At 38.1% G+C, this 19,474-nt stretch overlaps 1 protein-coding gene across 30 annotated transcripts in view; it reads left to right on the forward strand.

Annotated features, from left to right (window-relative positions):
- ZNF644 (zinc finger protein 644) overlaps positions 1 to 19,474 on the forward strand; it is a 116,116-nt gene that overhangs the window by 40,254 nt on the left and 56,388 nt on the right. For 22 of the 30 annotated variants that reach the window (XR_011390582.2, XM_008264899.5, XM_008264904.5 and 19 more), the window contains one exon: positions 456 to 516. The exons of 1 other annotated variant lie outside the window; for it this stretch is intronic. Coding sequence is in view for 18 of the 29 variants with exons in the window: in XM_008264899.5 (XP_008263121.1) it covers positions 473 to 516 (44 nt within the window). In the remaining 11 variants the exon portion in view is untranslated. Of the gene's footprint in view, positions 1 to 455; positions 517 to 1,080; positions 1,207 to 19,474 lie in introns of all 30 variants that reach the window. 7 more of the 30 variants (XM_070078079.2, XM_070078065.2, XM_070078078.2 and 4 more) reach the window with 1 other exon arrangement.

Raw genomic sequence — 19,474 nt, forward strand, 5'->3', positions numbered from 1 at the left:
AGTAATTTGGAAATGCTTTATATGGAAGAATGTGTATAGGCTATGTGCAAATACTACATTTTATATTAAGGGACTTGAACATTTACAGATTTGCATATCCATGGTGTTTCTGCAACCAGTGCCCCACTGAGGGGACAACTATGTACTGATTTGTAACTATTGTCATTGGTGTACTATTAAATGAAAAAAAAATAGTACTTTCAGGAGTTTTTTGAGAACTAGAAAGTTTTTCATTCAAGTAGATTATTGTTCCTCAAAGAAAAGTCCCAAGCAGTAGTTTCCTGAGGGTTAAAGTCATCATGTTTTACTTGGGGCACTTTTTAAAACATGTTATACTGAGAAAAAAAAATTGATTTGATTCGCTCTTTTAATTTAAAATAATAGTGTGTCACAGATGTCATTCATAGCTTGAAGCAAAAAACTAAGCAATGTTTTCTTTACATATATTCTTTCAGGTTTGATTTAATTTCGAATGAGATTGTTCTTGCAGCGAGATGTTAATAAGACAAAAACTAGGTAAGTAGGAGACTGTTTTGTTTAATGTTGCATTTCAAGGTAAGAATAGTACAAAACGTTTGTGTTTTAAAAATACACTTTCAAGTCGAGGATCAAAGAGTTTTTAATAATATTTTGAAGTACCAAGAATTGGCTTTTTGACACTCTTGGTCCAGTTGATTTGATAGGAGTAAAAATACAACTTTCAAATTATGGAACTAAATTGTTAGTGTTCCTTTTGTGTTGAGGTTACCTAAAGCATGTAAGTTTCCAATGATTGTTCCAATGTGTTAGAAAATTAAGTTGATATTTAGTTTAACCACATATTAAATTGTTCATCAGCTCAGTAAGAGATGTTAGGTTGCTCCATTAGTCTCTTCTTTAGCTGACATAGTATATGAGTAGTCTTTGCTTTTGTGAATTTTACTGTTATTTCTGTTAATGAAGTACTTCTACAGGTTGGTTAGATTTGCCAAATTGTGACTTTTTTCTGTTACATAGTGTTTAGAATTGTAAATTACTATTTAATATTTTTCTTGTGGATGTCTTTACTGAGTAACTTTCCTAATATTTCATTCTGATTAGCTTTCTAAGACTGCGGACTTTCAAAAATTAAATTGTGCTCATTTACTTTTGGCCTGCTGTGTGAAAGAAAGCTTTTCAATAGCATAAACTGTTGAAATGTTAACAAAATACATTTATTATCTATTGGTAAGTGAACATGCCTTCGGGTTATAAACATAGTAAAAAGAATACCCTGACAGAATTTTAATTAACTTGATCTTTCTGTATGTAAACTAACCATATGTTTCGGTTGTCAAAAATTTACTAATCTCAGCCAGCGCTGTGGCTCACTTGGCAATCCTCTGCCTGCAGCGCCGGCACCCTGGGTTCTAGTCCCGGTTGGGGCGCCGGATTCTGTCCCGGTTGCTCCTCTTCCAGTCCAGCTCTCTGCTGTGGCCCAGGAGGGCAGTGGAAGATGGCCCAAGTGCTTGGGCCCTGCACCCCCATGGGAGACCAGGACGAAGTGCCTGGCTGCTGGCTTTGGATCGGTGCAGCGCGCTGGCCGTGGTGGCCATCTAGGGAGTGAACCAACAGAAAAGGAAGACCTTTCTCTGTCTTCTAACTCTGCCTGTCAAAAAGTTTAAAAAAAATTTACTAATATCAATATTTATTTTAAAAAAGTTTAGGATGGGAAGTGCCGTAATTGAGTAATGTGCAGTTAAATAATATAATCTCAGTTGTTGGTTTAGGTGTACCTTGAGGCTATTTTATTGCTATTGTGTAATAGTAATGACAGTGGTAGTTTGAAGAGATTATAATATGCTGTCAATTCTTTTACGTAGTTTTCATGCCTTATTAATCATAGTACCCGCTATGTGAAGGGTTTGCCATACATAAGATTTTTATATTTTGATTAATAGTAAGCCATTTTTCTTTAGGAAGGATATTATTTATTTTTTTAGAATATTTTAGTTTTATTTTTATTATAGCAAATACTTGCTTCTACCAGTATAATTGCTTATATGAAAGTACATGGATTTCCGAATTTGCACCAAAATAAATTTATATTTTAATTCTATTTTCCATGATCCTTATTAAGTACACTTGTATCTTCTTGAAATGGGAAATAAAACAAACTTTTGTACTTTTTTAAAAAATTTATTTATTTGACAGAGTTAGACAGAGAGAGAAACAGAGAGAAAGGCCTTCCTTCCGGTGGTTCACTGCCCAAATGGCCCCCATGACCGGAGCTACGCCGATCCAAAGCCAGGAGCCAGGTGCTTCCTCCTGGTCTCCCATGTGGTTGCAGGGCCCAAGCACTTGGGCCATCCTCCACTGCCTTCCCGGGCCACAGCAGAGAGCTGGACTGGAAGAGGAGCAACCGGGACTAGAACCCGGCGCCCATATGGGATGCCGACACCGCAGGTGGAGGATTAACCAAGTAAGCCACGGCGCTGACCCAACTTTTGTACTTTTAGATCTTATAAGGATTTTATTTGTTAGTTAAATGTGTAATGTCTATTAGATCCTTTGTTCTGATTTCAAAGTGTGATATTGCTTATGAAATAAAGCTGGTTTACTTTGGCCATATTCTATCAAAATTATATAAACTTTTTCTGTTTTATGGTATAATTTATTATAGCATATGCATTTTAAACTATAAGGCTGAATGACTTTTTACATGTGTGCTCACACATGAAACCACCATCAAGATAGAGAATATTTTATTATTCTAGAAAGCTCTTTGTGTTCTTCTCCTGTCCTATTCAATAACCTTTCCCCTGAGGTAAGCATTTTTCTGAATTCTATCAATATAGTTTAGTTTTCTCTGAACTTGGACTTCATATACATAAATGTATGTAGTATGTACTTTTTTGTATATTGTTTCTTTTATTCAGTGTAATGTTTTGGGTTTTATCCATCTTGTAAATATATCATTAGTTTGTATTTTAAATTACAGATTAATAGTCTTTCATATTAATGTACCATAAGTCCGTTCTGTTTACTGGATTCTCTGTCTGTGGTCTCACTTGTTAACTTACCTGCACTGTTTTTCTTTCTCTACCTGTTCCCTTCATTGTCCTCCATCACTTGCAGAATAAATATAAACCCTGTAGAATTATGCCATCAACTAACTAATGCTTTATACTCTTAAGTACATGTTGTCACTCTTCTCCCAACAATTCCCTGCCTCCCCCGTTGTCAGTGCCCTATCCTAGGTTGTCAGCTTATCTTCCAAAATTATCATCTTAGAAGCTTTGAGCCAGACTTGGCCATATTGCAGTAATCTTGTGTTTATTAGTTAAGACCTTACATAAAACTGTCAGCATTGGCTTTGATTGCTGTTTCCATGTGGAGCCATTTATTTATGTTGTGGAAAATGAAGTGTTTGCTTCTAAGAGTATTCTCTTTGTGAGTTAGTACTAGTCACTTCTTTAAAGATTTTAAAATATATTTTAGATTACAACAAGTAGAAAATTACTTTGGTCACATGTAAGAAGTAAAGAAAACTTTAAAAACAACTGTTGGGATTAAGGAAGATATTGAAGAACCATAGTCTGGGACTGTGATGGCATTTTTTGATTCCTGTAGGTCAGGAAGGTTGCTGTAAAGTGTTTTTTTAAGGTTTTCTTTTTTTAACATTGTGGATATGTAATATCCACATGCATGCGTATAAAGAGATGAAGCATTTCTAAAATTTTAAAGCATTTTCACTTGTTTTTTCATCTCTATTTGGAATTTGACTAGTTGGGTTGGTTATTTAGTCATCTGGGGATTTTTATACCTCAAGTTTGCTTGCCCTATAGCAAGTCCAAAGCAAGGAGAGATTCTTCCCCATTGGAATCAATTTGTGTTTTGCTCAATGTAGCTTCTGTTGTAAGGGTTGAACAGTGTTGGACATTGTGCCTATCTTATGCTGTTCCTTCTGTCTTCCCACAAGAATTTTCTTAGATTATTACTGAATGTGGAAACTTGGCTATTTCTTTTCATGCTAGATGATTTGTGTTCAGTTTTTTTGTTGGTAAGACTTAAGGACCCAGAGGAATTTGACTTTTATTGCATGACTTACATGTCAGTAAAAGATTTTAGACTAGACTTTCTTCTTAGAAGTTAGTACATATACCTCAGTTTTAGACTCTTTGAGTTAGGCCCTGAAGAAGAGAACTGAATTATGACTGGGAGAGGACCTTGAGAAAATATGATCAGAGGGCACATGGGTAAAATATTAACCAAAAAATTCCTATTTTTGTAAAAACAGTTCCATTTAACTGGATGTCCATGTTGCAATAGTATTGGTATTTCTTTCTTTTTTATATGCATTTTATTTTTTAAGCAACATCAATTATATTTAAACAGAGATCCAGATCATTAATGTATGATCATCATGTATGAACATAGAACACAAAATATAGTTTTTACTTAAGCAGTTACATGAATGAGGTTGTTTTTAAGTCTCCTCATTGACAACCCCATTTTAACCATTGAACAAATTGTATTTAAATTAATAGTAATAAAAATGTTAAAATTCAAACATGAAAATATGGAACAACAACAAAAGAACAGGAAGTATCTTCATTACCAGATTAATAAATTCGCAGACGCTCAGATACTTTCTGAGGCATATCAAAACACCTACATCAAAGGTTGCATTCATTTGAGAAATATACATGTCCAGTGCTGAGACTATTTGTAGCAGCTACAGTATACAAAAGCAGCATTAGATTACTATGGTTCACGTTTGAGAAACACAGATTTAAGCTTTATGCTACAACTTGCCAATTTAATATTACAACTAGTGCAGTGACAATTACTCATTCCACTTTTTTTTCTTAAACTCAATAAGCAAGTTATCATTTAAGCACATGGAATAATGCCATGTCTTCTCCCTTATAATAGTAAATTTTAAAATCCAAATATTTTGTATTGTGGAAACTTTACCTAGCTGTACAAAGGCTCCCAAATACAGTACAGTCATAAAGTTTCTTCTTTGTAGATTCCATTAATTTATAGTTATTTTAGTACAGATAAATGCAGGACTGTACTCCAGATTATTGGACAACAAAAATGTCAGTGTGTCACTACCTGTATTTACATAGAAGCATACTACAACCATAACCATGGCAAGTAAATGCCCTCACAGGTCCTCCACTACTTTCAGGATTCTTTTCAATGTCCCAGAAGCTAGTTTAGTCAATACCACCAGGTTTCAATGTATCTCTGAAAGGTCCTTTATTAAAAATTTTGAAATTTAACTAATGGAACTTCTACAGTCTCAATAAGCTAGCTTTCCCCCTTACTCTTCATGAACTAGTTCAAATACAGTATGTATTGTTTTAAAATTTTATAGACATCTTATTAAAATTATTAAAGTTATCTAAAATATCAGTGGGTAAAATATCAACCAAAAAATGATACTGAGTATTTTTTTTTTAAGATTCATTTATTTATTTGAAAGTCGGAGTTAAATAGACAAGGAGAGGCAGAGAGAGAGAAGTACTGCATCCGCTGGTTCACTCCCCAACTGGCCACAATGGCCGGAGCTGTGCTGATCCAAAGCCAGGAGCCAGGAGCCTCCTTTGGGTCTTCCCATGCGGGTACAGTGGTCCAAGGACCCAGGCCATCTTCCACTGCTTTCCCAGGCCATGGCAGAGAGCTGGGTCATAAGTGGAGCAGATGGGATGCGAACCGGGATCTCTATGGGATGCCAGCACTGCAGCCAGCGACCTCACCTGTCATGCCACAACACCGGCCCCAACACTGAGTATTTTTGAGACTACTTTTTTCCTAACTAGAAAAGCTATAGGATTCACAGTGAACACAGATATAATGACACTTTAACCCTGCTCTTTTACAACATTAATAGTAAGAATAAATGCATAAAGCACAAAAAAAGAAGAGCAGGATTTCAGGAGAAAAATCTAGTAAACACTTGAATTTTGAATACCTCAAACAAAAAAGGGTTCATAATGCCTATAAGCACTATCATTGTTTTTATCATTTAAGTAGTTTAAATCTTTATTTCGGGGGCTGGCACCATGGCTCACTTGGTTAATCCTCCACCTGCGGTGCCGGCATCCCATATGGGCGCCAGGTTCTAGTCCCGGTTGCTCCTCTTCCAGTCCAGCTCTCTGCTGTGGCCCAGGAAGGCAGTGGAGGATGGCCCAAGTGCTTGGGCCCTGCACCCACATGGGAGACCAGGAGGAAGCACCTGGCTCCCGGCTTCGGATTGGTGTAGCTCCGGCTGTGGTGGCCACTGGGGGCTGAACCAGTGGAAGGAAGACCTTTCTCTCTGTCTCTCTCTCATTGTCTAACTCTGTCAAAATAAAAAAAAAATCAGAAAAAAATCTTTATTTCATTTCTAATTTATCCAGAAATAAAATCTTAATTCTTTACAAAATGCATCTTATCAGTTTCAGTTTTCACGTATTCAAGTAATGCAAACCCAAGTATTTTCTTTTGTGGTAATATCACATTTACAGACTGAGCTTCAAAGCCAGGGAAAAATTCATTTAAAATAACTGATAAACTTTCTGCCCAAAGGCATAAGAACTAAGACTTAACACTGTAATAAAAATGCTGTGTAATAAGAGAAGGAAAAAAATAATGGTCCAATATAATCAATGTCTTCTTTTTAAAAAGATTCATAAACAGATCGCCTTAATAATAGCTAGATTCCTGATAACAGGATATTCTGAAATCTAAGGAACTACAGAAGAAAAACCAGAGTAAGTTCAGTTTCCCTGCCATTTTTCCATAAATGTTCCCACTGGGGGTTGGTGTTGTGGTGTAGCAGGTTTAGCTACTACAGTGTCACTGGTCTCCCTTAGATAGTGCTGCTTCGAATCCTTGCTTCCAATCTAGATTCCTGATAATGAAGCTGGGAAAGGCAGATGATGGTTCAGTATTTGAATTTCTGCTGCCTGCCTGCCAGACCCAGGTGAAGTTTCTGGGACCTGGCTTCAGCCTGGCCTAGGTTGGCCATTGTAGCAATTTAAGGAGCGACCCAGTATGTGAAAGATCTCTTTTCTTTGTTACTCTGCTTTTCAAATAAATACCTCTTTGAAAAAAAAAAAAAGATTAAGGCTGGGCCATTTTATTGAGGCTGTAAAAAAATAAGAAGTTTGGATTAACAGAGTGATGAGAAAAAGTTGAAGGAATTTTAAGTTTGAGGAAGGGATGTAACCTAAGTAAAATATGAACAGATTACCATAGATGATAGGTTGGAATCAAGATGCCCTAGTCAGTAAAGGGAGGTCTAACTTCTAACTAACTTAAGAGCGGCAGTAGTGCAGTTAGGAAGATCTGGTTGGATTTAATTTTAATTTAGAAGATAAAATAAATCACTTTTGGTGATCAGTTAAATGGAGTTTGGGGTAGGAGAGTAAGGAAGGAGTTAGAGGATGATCAATGTTTCCATTTTGGGCAGTGGTGCTACATTCACAAGTAGGAGCTGTGAAGAATAATGGAGAGAACAAGAGCGAAGTTTTAGATATATTGAGTTGGAAGTAGCTCAGGACATCTGAGTAGAAATGTCAGGTGGCAGATATAAGGCCTATAGCTTGAGAGATCTAAGATTTACTAACATTAAATCATATCTTACAGATACAATTTTTGTTATTCCTGCAAAATATTAAAAAATATATTTATAAATTTACCTAAAGATTGTTGAAAAGTGATTTGATCCATATAGATTTGTTAGCTGATATTTTTATTAGAGATTTTGGTCTTTGCTTTTTCCTAAGTAAGATTTTATTTATCATTAGTAAATCATTATACTACTGATGACATGAATCTGACCAAAATACTTGAATACCTAAGGGTATATAAGTGTATTAAGTCTTATAATTTTATTAATAGTTTCTAAAAATATATGAACTGAATATGAATTCTTATAATGGAAACATTTTACATTATTAATAATAAAGTTTAGGGTAAGGTACTCTTGAAGTCTTTACGTTAATCATGATCTAGCGAAGCATTAGGATACAAGGTAGATGTGAGAACAAGATCTTGTCTGTCTTGTTAGCTTTTATATACTATTTCTAGGGCAATTGTCGACACACAGGTCCTCAATAAATATTTGTGGAGTAATCAGTATTGACATACAATGCTTTAATAGCTAACCAAATTTTATTTTTAGTTAAGTAATCGTGGCAGACTGGCTTTTTAAAGGTTAGTCCTTAGAAAAGGTCTTATTGCTAACCTGAAGGATTATAGTTTTCATTAGTGTTTTCCCTCATAAATTACCCTGTAACAGTTTATACTACTTTCCTTGTATCAACTTTTGTGCCAAAAAAGATGTATTTGTCTAATCAGAACATTTTTATTGAGATCTATGAAACATGTCTTATAGTAGGAGCAGTTTAGACCCTTTCACTTACACATTCTGACATCACCATGTCTAAAACTGAAATGGTCACCTTCACTTTCAAATCTTTGTTTTTATTATTGTGGTCACCACTCTCTTGTCATGGAGGCTAAAATCTCTGAATATTTACATTCCTTACTTTCTTATCTTAAAGATTTGATCAATTACTAGGTCTTTTTGCTTTTATTCTATCTATATAGCATGTTTTCTCAAAATTCTAATTACCATTAATCTTGTTTACATCATTTGTTGCATTCATGTATGAAAAATCTGTCTTTGCTTACCTTGTTTGGTATGTATAAGAGTATTTGGTTCAGTGTAAGATTTTATTTATTTATTTGGGAGGTAGAGTTACAGACGGAGAGAGAGAGAGAGAAAGGTCTTCCATCCTTTGGTTCACTCCCCATATGGCCACCAAGACTGGAGCTGGGCCAATCCAAAGCCAGGAGCTTCTTCTGGGTCTCCCACGTGGGTGTAGGGGCCCAAGGACTTGGGCCATCTTCTGCTGCTTACCCAGGCCATAGCAGAGAGCTGGATCGGAAGAGGAGCTGCTGGGACTTGAATTGGTGTCCATATGGGATGCCTGCACTGCAGGTGGAAGCTTAACCTAGTATGCTACTGGTTTTTTTTATAAACATTTTGCTGCTTTATTGCTTATTTTTTTTAAAAAGATTTATTTGCTTGCAAGGCATAGTTAAAAAGAGAGAACTTCTAGCTGCTGGTTCACTTCCTGAATGGCTGAAACAGCTGGAGCTGGGCCAGGCCAAAGCCAGGAGCCGGGAGCTTCATCCAGGTCTCCCATGTGGGAGCAGGGATCCAAAGATTTGGATCATCTTCCACTGCTTTCCAAGTGTATTAACAGAGAGCTGGATTGGAAGTGGAGTAACTAAGATTCGAACTATCACCCATATGGAATGCTGGCATTGCAGATGGTAGCTTTACTTGCCATGCCTCAGCTTCAGCCCTCTCACTGTTCTTTGGAAATCCTCACACATTCACATTTATTCATATCTTCCTCCCTAGTCTCATCCCTGGTTAACTCTACTCTTGATATTTATTTCATGTGGAAAATCTCAGTGTTAAGTCCTGCGTTTGCCTTGAGGTGACATAATCTATGGTATAGGTGAGAAGAGGTTTCTTTCCTCTCATCACTAGGTGTTTGGTGGAGATCCCTCTAACAAGAGAGAGATTAACAAAAGAAAAAGAAAAATTTTATTTGGTGAAAATTTTATGACACATGGGAGCCATTAGAAACAAAGACCCCAGGGCTGGCATTGTAGTGTAGTGGGTAAAGCTTCAGCATGCAGTGCCAGAATCACATATGGGCACTGATTCATGTCCTGTCTGGTCCACTTGGAATCCAGCTCCTTATTCATGGCCTGGGAAAAGCAGCAGAAGATGGCCTAAGTGCTTGGGCCCCTGCACCCATGTGGGAGAACTGGGTGAAGCTCCTGGCTTCTGGCTTCAGCCTGGCTCAGCCATGGCTATTGGGGCCATCTAGGGAGTGAACCAGCAGATAGAGGATCTGTGTCTCCCTCTTTCTGCATAACTCTGACTTTAAGTAAATCAATAAATCTTAAAAAAAAAAGAATGAAAGAAAAAAAGACACCCCTCCCCCAAAACAGGTAAAAACTCATATTTTTACAGACAGTCATGCAGGATTATGTTGGGAAGGAAAAGGGTATGTTTTAGTTGGTCTTGGGGGATCTTAGCAAAATTTATTTTTTTTCGTGTTCTTCACATCTACATGACATTCCTCCCTTCCATATAGGGTAAGACACCTATCACATGGGTGAGAAGGGAGACAGAAGGTCCATGAATGATTGGAAAACAGCAGGGGAGATCAGAGAGACCTTTCTGCTTCTGCTGTTTGCTCAAAGTGCCATAGCTTGGAGTACTATTTTCTGTATCCCATCACTAGAAAGTTACTCTCTCTTGATGTCTTTAGTGTTTATAAACTGAACCACCTATTGATTGAATGACTTAAAAGTGTGATAAAATGGTAAGCTAGATGATAAAAAGTGACATCTCTTGTAGTACCCTCTGTGGTTGACAGGCTATATTTTTTGAATGATTAAAAATTAATACCATGATAACCTTAGTTTTTATTTTTAATAGAAGTTTTTATAATGTTTACCTTTTAAAAATTTATTTATAATTCATAATTACTGCAAGAGAGAGAGAGATCTTCCATCTACTGGTTCACTCCCCAAATGCCTGCAGTGGCCCCAACTGGGCCAGGCTGAAGCTGGGAGTCAGGAGCTCCTTCCAGGTCTCCCATGTGGGTGCAGGATTAGGCCATCCTCTGCTGCTTTTCCAGGAGCAGTAGCTGGGAACTGGATTGGAAGTAAAGCAGCTGGGACTCAAACTGGTGCCAGTATGGGATGCCAGTGCTGCAGATGGTGGCTCAACCTGCTGCGCCACAGCACCAGCCCCAGTATTTTTTTGTTAGCTAGTGCTTGAAAAACTCAAGATTTTTTTTTCCCTGATTGATTGAAAAACAGAACCATAATCAGAGGCTTTTTAACATTTTTATGGTACTTACTGTATGCCAGGCATTTTTGTAAATACTTTTTACATATTAATGTAATCCTCATTTTACAGATAGCAAAATTGATATTATGAATAATTTAGCAAAAGAGCTTAGGATTTGAACCAGGTAGTCAAACTTGAGTCTGTGCTCTTAATGTTATATTGTTTTCATTTGAGCAGTAAAATAATTTAGGTATGAAAGAATAGAAGAGGGGCTGGCGCTGTGGCACAGCAGGTTAACACCCTGGCCTGAAGTGTTGGCATCCCATTGTGGGTGCCAGCGAGACCTGGCTGCTCCTCTTCCGATCCAGCTCTCTACCATGGCCTGGGAAAGCAGTAGAAGATGGCCCAAGTCCTTGGGCCTCTGCCCCCGCGTGGGAGACTGGGAGGTAGCTCCTGGCTCCTGCCTTCGGATTAGCACAGCTCCAGCCATTGCAGCCAGTTGGGGAGTGAACCATTGGATGGAAGACCTCTCTCTCTCTCTGTGTAACTCTGACTTTCAAATAAAAATCTTTTTTTTTTAAAAAGAAGAAATCATGCATATAATGTATATAAACATATATTCTTATGTATTTCTCCATCCTCTTTATTTGTCCCCACCCTATCCCCATTGGTAATTTTTTCCAACTTTTTTATTGTGATAAAATACATAAACATAAAATGTGCCATCTTAACCATTATACCTGTACAGTTCAGTGTTAATATATTTATGATGTGCATCTGTCACCACTGTCTGTATTTATTGCTGTCTTATAAAACCAAAACTCTTTACCACTTAAACAGTGATTTCCCATTCTCCCTCTGTCCAGGGCTTGGAACCACTGTTCAGTGTTTATTTTTGAATTTGACTATTTCATTTCAAAAAGGCAAAAATCATACAATATTTGTCTTGTTGTTACTGGCATCATATAGCACAGTGTCTTCAAGGTTTATTCACATGGTGCATTTCCCAGAGCTTCTCTTTTTTTTAAGATTTATTTATTTTATTTGAAAGGCAGAGTTACAGAGAGGCAGAGGCAGAGAGAAAGAGGCAGAGAGAAAGAGGGAGGGAGGCGTTGAGGGGTCTCCACCCACTGGTTCACTCTCCAGATGGCCGAAATGCCTGGAACTGCACTGATCTGCAGCCAGGGGTCCAAGGATTTGGGACATCTTCTACTGCTTTCCCGGGCCACAGCAGAGAACTGGATGGGAAGTGGAGCAGCCAGGACTCAAACTGGCGCCCATATGGGATGCCGGCATGGCAGGCTGTAGCTTTACCCACTATGCCACAGTACTGGCCCCCATGCTGTTTTACATAGTGGCTGTACAATTTGGCGTACACGTTAGTGCACAGACATTCCTATTTCTCTGCTTGCTTATTAATACTAGATACTTTGTGTTTGTGATAATAGCCATTCTAATGGGTGTCTCATGGTTTTGATTTGCATTTCTGTAATGATTAGTGATGCTGAGCATCATTTCTTATTGGCCATTTGTGTATCTTCTTTGGAGATACTTCTATTCAAGTCTTTTGCCCATTTTAAAAATATTTACTTACTTGAAAGGCAGAGAGAGGTTGGTTGATCTTCCATTCACTCCCCAAATGTCGGTAACAGTTGGGCTAGGCCAGGAATTTCATCTGAGGCTCCCTTGTGGGTGGCAGGAATCCAAACATGTGGGCCGTTCTCTGCTGCCTCCGAGGTGCATTAGCAAGGAAGCTGGATCAGAATCAGAGAGCATTCAATCTCAGGCACTCCAATATGAGATTCAGATGTCCTAAGCAGTAGCTTGACGTGCTATGCAACCCCTTTTATTTATTTATGGAGCAGAGACAGAGAGCTCCCTTTCTCTGATTCAGTCCCCAGACCCCTAAAATGGCTGGGGCGTCAAAGCTAGGAACGTCAAACTCAATATAGGTTTCCCACTTGAGGAATCCACTTACTTGAAACATCATTGCTACCTCTTAGTGTCTGCACTGGCAAGAAGCTGTATTAAGAACCAGAGCTGGGGGAGCCCAACGCTGTGGTGCAGTAGGTTAATCCTCTGTGGGCAGTGCTGGCATCCCATATGGGTGCTGGTTCAATTCCCGGCTGCTCCTCTTCCAATCCAGCTCTCTGCTATGGCTAGGGAAAGCAGTAGAAGATGGGCCATGTGCTTGGACCACTGCAGTAGCATGGGAGACCTGGCTCCTGGCTTCAGATTGGCCCAGTTCTGGCCATTGCAACCATTTCGGGAGTGAACCAGTAGATGGAAGATGTTCCTCTCTGTCTCTCCCTCTCACTGTCTATAATTCTACCTCTAAATAAATAAAGTAAAATAAAAAACAAAAAAATAAGAATCAGAACTGGGGTTTGAAGACAGGTACACTATTGTGAGATTTTTGAGGACTTAACTGCTAGGCCAAGTGGCTGCCCCTGAGTATTTTTAAATTCTATCATTTGTTTTTCTGTTGTTGAGTTGTAGCAGTTCCATATCTTTTCTTGATTTTAACTCCTTACCAAATATATGATTTGTAAATATGTTCTCCTTTTCTGGGATTGTCTTACTCCATTATATTGTCTTTTGTTGCACAAAATTTTAGAATTTTCACTAGATTTATTTTTTCCCTTTGGTTTTATGCCTTTGGTGTCATATCCACAAAGTCATTGTCCAATCTAATTTCATGAAGATTTTGCTTTATGTTTTTGTCCAAAAGTCTATAGTTTTAGGTCTTATGATTTAATCTTTATCCTTTTTTTAAATTTTAAAAATAAATGAAAAATTTTAAATTGTCATTTGAGAGGCAGAGAAACAGAAAGAGGCAGACTAAGAGTTCCCTATCCATTGGCTCATTCCTGAAATGGCTGGGAGCCAGGAACTCAATCCAGGTCTCCCATGATGATGGAAAGGATGCAGCTACTTGAGTAATCACCTCCTACCCCAGAGTGTGCATCAGCAGGTAGCTGGGATTGGCAGTGAAGCCTGGACTCAGACCTGGCATTACTATACGGGATTGTGGTCATCTTTATGGCTAGGCCAGATGCCAGTCCCTTGTCTTTATCTTTTGAGTTACTTTTAGATAAAGGCCCAACTTCTTTATTTTTGCAAGTGGATATCCAGTTTTCCTAGAGCCAGTTTTTAGAAAAGCTGTCCTTTTCCCCTTGTGTAGGCCTGGCACCCTTGGCAAAAACCATTTTACCATAAATGCATGGATTTATGAGTACTTCTGGTCTAATTTTGTTGAATTGGTTTATATGTCTGCTTTTTAAAAGATTTATTTATTTATTTGAAAGGCAGAGTTAAGAGAGAGAGTGAGATCTTTTATCCGTTGGTTCACTCCCCTAATGGCTGCAATGGTCAGGGCGGGCCAGGGCTGGGCTAGGTCAAAGCTAGGAGCCCAGAGTTTCCTCTGGGTCTCCTACATGAATGCATTGGCCCAAGCACTTGGGCCATCTTCGGCTGCTTTCCCAGGCGCCTTAGCAGGGAGCTAGATTAGAGGTCGAGTAGCTGGATCTTGAAACAGTGCCCATATGGGATGCTGACATTGCAGGCAGAGTCCTGTTAAGCCACAACACCAGCCCTTAGATCATAATTTTTAATCATGGCTACACATTACAATGCCATAGGAGATTTTGTGTGTGTATGAATCATTACTAGTTGTTACTTAGATTCAGATTTTTCAGATGGACACTGAATGCTGGGTGGTATTTTTTAAAAGGTCTTCAAGTACAGACACATTTAAGAATTTTGTTCTAGATGATCCTTGCTAAATATAGGGTTGTATGAGGTACTTAACTAAAAACCCACAGGTCTTAATGAAATTGAATAAAATTTCAGAGACGAAGTTGTGCTATTGTTTAAGGTTTCCCAAGTTTTTCTGCAGCACAGTTAGATTTTTAACATTACTTTAGATTTTTTTTAACTTCATAAAGGAGAATTAGCAAATTATTTTCATTAAGATAATTTGTAAGATGCCCAGACATTTGTGTTCCATTGTTTGGGCAGAAAGGAGAGCTGTATGTCCTGTGTATCAGGTATATCAGAGATAAGATGTTCTTTTGTAACCATTGATGTATATGTCGGTAGAGATTCATCTCATTGCTGTAGGTTTGCAATAAGATGAGTATATAGGACTGATTTTTTTTCTTAGGCAGATCTGCTCAAATGGCCAAACAGATCCTCTGTTTACTTCTCAGTATTTTCTATAATGCATAGTGAAGGTGACCTTGGTTTGTTTTTTTTTTTTTTTTCTAGAGGATAGAAATTAACAAGTCATTCACTTATATCACAGTAGAACTTTCATAGGCAGCATGGTTTAAAACCTCTCACTGGTCCTTCCAAAATGAGGGTATCTTATGCTAGGACTGCCATATGAAAATACCACAGACTGGGTAACTTTAAACAATGGAGATATATTTTCACACATTTCTAGAGGCTTGGAAGCCTGAGGTAAAGATGTTGGCAGGTTAAATTTTTATTGAGGCCTATCTCTTTGGCTTGCAGATGGCTACCTTATGGCTCTTTCCTTATATGGGCTTTTTTCTGTGCGTTCCCATTCTTGGTGTGCCTTTGTGTGTCCTGATCTCTTTTTTTATAAGAACACTAGTTAGATTGGTATGGCCAAGTGGCTTCATTTTAGGGGCCTTCTGCTGAGTTACTGAGTGTTAGGCCTTAAACATAGGAATTGGGTATACACAATTCAATCTGTAACAGTGATCTAGTTTAGAATCTTTCCTGTATAACCAAATGAGTTAATGGATTGAGTTAAATTATTTGGAATTGTTTATCAGATGCTGATTACTGAAGAACATCTGTCAAAAATAATGACTCTGATTTTTGTGGTGAATGTTTAACTGTACCCTTAGAATGTAATACCAAGATGTAATGCATCGAATTAGGTATTTAACTTTTGGTTTGGTATGGGATGTAAATATAAATCTGTTTATCAGTATATCTGAAAGTTTTATTAAAGTATTTAGGAAAAGAGTCATAAATCTAGAGGGATTTATATAGTCATAAGGTATAAATTTATTTTAAAAAATACATTTTGGACTACTTTAGCCTTATATTGTCACAAAGAAACAGTAAAAGTGGTTTGAGCATTCCATGCAATGATTGAGGTGCTTTTTGGGATGCACACATTCTATATATGAGTGCCTCGTTCAGGTCCTAACTCCTCTACTTCAGTTTAGTTTCCCAATAATGTTCACTCTGAGAGACAGCAGATGATGACTCAAAACTTGGAGCCTTGTCACTCACGTGAGAAATCCAGAGTGTATTCCCAGCTTTTGGCTTCAACTGGCCCCACCCCAGCTGTAGTGAGCATTTGGAGAGTTAGTCACTTAATGGAATCTCTCTCTCTCTCTCTCTGTCTCTCTTTCAAATAAAACAAAAAAAGGAAAAGTTTGCACTCACAGTCATAATTATAAATTCAATCTGGGGATAAAAATTGGTTAGGCAACACAAAACTAATGACAGAACAATAAATGCTGCTGATATTTAAGTTCTTATTTTCTCCAGAAATAGTAATGGTTAGTATTAGAAACATTGTCTAGAGACTGCTTTGTTTCTCATGTGCCACATTAAAATGAGATACCTGCTTCTCAAATGGAACTTTTAGAAAGCATATTAGAAAGAATGCTATATAAAGTTTGAAAGGAAATTATCTAGTTCTAAAGTAAGAAGAGTAATATTTTTTCTCAATGAAATAATGTACTTTGGTGTTATTTTATTTTTGTTTGACAGGTAGAGTTACAGACAGAGAGACAGAAAGGTCTTCCTTGTTGGTTCACTCCCTAATGGCTGCTACAGCCGGCGCTGTGCCGATCTGAAGCCAGGAGCCAGGTGCTTCCTCTTGGTCTCCCATGCGGGTGCAGGGACCCAAGCACCTGGGCTATCCTCCACTGCCCTCCCGGGCCACAGCAAAGAGCTGGACTGGAAGAGGAGCAACCGGGACTAGTACCCGGCGCCCCAACCGGGACTAGAACCCTGGGTGCCAGCACCACAGGCAGAGGATTAGCCAAGTGAGCCATGGCACGGGCCTGGTGTTATTTTATTATAAATTATGTCATATAGGCAGCCTTTTGCTATCTGTCAGTATACTTGTACATAGATGACATTTTGTAAGTCATGTGCTTACATAGCATGTTAGAAAATAACTGGTAATGTAGTATATGGGTAAAATGACTTGTGTATATTCACTAAGATATGGTGTGTAATATGAAATCCTATTACTTCCATATACTTTTTATTTATTTATTTATTTGAAAGAGTTATAGAGAGAAAGAGGGAGAGACAGAGAGAGGTTTTCCATCTCTTGTTTCTCTCCCCAGATGGCTGCTATAGCCAGAGCTGGGCCAAGCTGAAGCCAGGAGCATCGGGCAAGTCTCCCACGTGGGTAGCAGGGGTCTAAGCACTTGAGCCATCTTCCACTGCTTTCTCAGGCTATTAGCGGGGAGCTGGATTAGAAGTGGAGCATCTGGGACTCAAAATGGTGCCGATATAGGATGCTGGTGCTACTACAAGTGGAGGCTTAACCTGCTATACCACAGTGCTGGCCCCTCCTTATACTTTTAAATTGATTGAAAAACTGAATATTAAAATAAGCTTATTGCTTTAGTTTTGATATTAGTTTGGGTGTCCTTCAAAGGCCTATGTGGTAGGGTCTTGGTTCCCAAAGTTGTAAATTAATAGATCAAAGTTACTGGTTAGTGGATTAAGGGTGAAGACTTCATCCAGTTTCAATGTCTGAAAGTCAAGGCCTTGGGAAGTGATTAGATTGAATTAAATTGCTGGGGTGGGGCCTCCAGGTTCAAATTCTGGTGGCTTTAAGAGAAACCCATAGACATGAAGGAGGAGTGTGTTCCCCATCTGTCTACTTCCTCGCTCATCATGTAATACTTCCTCTGCACAGTTTACTATCTCACTGCTCTCATCAGATGCCAGACCAGTGGTGCTACCAGTGGTGCTGTTTTGTACTGTGAACCTCCAGAACTGTGAGACAGAATAAGGAAAGTTTGCTTGGCTTAATTCCCCATAATCAACAAGTTGCACAGCTTTATTGGTCATTTGTAGTTATCCTGTTTTTTATGTGCTCCCCTTCATCTAGGTTGTCCATCACCTTACGTGTTCAAAGCACAGCTTACACGGTCTCTTGGGACATGGGAAAGAACTTTTCTGGAACCTAGCTTTATTGGAATAGATATTAATCGATAACTTGACACAAAGTCCCATAGTACGTGAACTTGAGAGCTGTAATCTAAAGGGAAATTATGAGTTAAAGTTAAGTGGATTTGTGTGACATAGGGCTGAGAAGAAGAGGGTAAAGGATTACAGATTAAGGAAATTGTTTGTATGGAGGCCCTGTGAAGAGAAGCATTGAATAATTTGAGAGACCCAGTGGGATGGATTGGATCCCTGAGAACTGGTAGGAGAAATGGTGTGGAAAATGATTAGAAAGGGGCCACTAGATTCCATTTAAAAGTCCAAGATGCATTAACTTTTAAAAATTCTTTATGCTATGATAATGCATACATGCAAAAAAAGAATACCAATTGTATTCAATGCACTACTTACTGTTTTAGATTCTGGGGGTACATCAGTGAACAAAACATGTCTCTGTCTTCTAACAGCTCACTTTGTAGTGAGAAAAAACTAATATCTATGAGTATGTCAAGTGTTAGAATACCGATATACTTATTGTTACTATGAAGAAAAAATAAGCAAAGAAAGGAATAGAGTTAACAAGAGTGCTATTATATTTAGGATGGTTTGGGAGGAACTAAGAGGAATGTTAAGCAAAAGTATGAGAAGGAACTAATGCATACAATATTTGGAAGAAGAACTTCAGACAGAAAACATTAGGTGCTGAATACCTGGGGTATATTTAAGGAATTAAGGTGGCTACTATGAATACAGTGAGAAATAGAGTAGCAGGAGATGAGGATTAGGACCAAGTTCATTATAACTGTGTTGGACATAGACTGTGACACTTTGATATTTCATATATATAATTTTATGCTAAAATGGAATCATTTATTTTTGCTGGTAACATTTCATGAAATTAAAATGGTATTTAACAACTTTTCGAAGCTATTTTTCATCCTATTATCATAAGAAAAATACTCATATCCCAAAAGTTCAAATATAGAATTTGGTGGTGTTGTGGATTAAAATGTCATTCCTTGCCTAATTCAAATGTTGAAACCCTGACTTCTGTGTGTTAGATGGTGTATGACCTTATTTGAATGTCGGAGCTTTACAGAGGTAATCAAGTTAAAATGAAGTCATTAGAATAGTCTCTAATCCAGTTATGATTGGTGTCCATATGAAAAAGTGAAATTTAGTCACCAAACTACTCATAGAGGAAAATGATGTGAGAAAACCTAGCAAGAAGATGGCAATTTGTAAACCAAGGAGAGGCCTGGAAACAGTGCTTGCCTGACTGCCCTCAAAAGCAACCGGTTTGTTTTGTTTTGTTTTGTTTTGTTTTTAAGATTATTTATTTGAAAGTGTTACACAAAGAGAGGAGAGGCAGAGAGAGAGAGAGAGGTCTTCCATCATCTGGTTCACTCCCCAGTTGGCCACAATGGCCAGAGCTGCGTTGATCCAAAGCCA

This window comes from Oryctolagus cuniculus, chromosome 7, assembly GCF_051225735.1.
Source record: "Oryctolagus cuniculus isolate XC-2025 breed Fujian yellow rabbit chromosome 7, ASM5122573v1, whole genome shotgun sequence".
Taxonomy (NCBI): Eukaryota; Metazoa; Chordata; class Mammalia; order Lagomorpha; family Leporidae; genus Oryctolagus; species Oryctolagus cuniculus.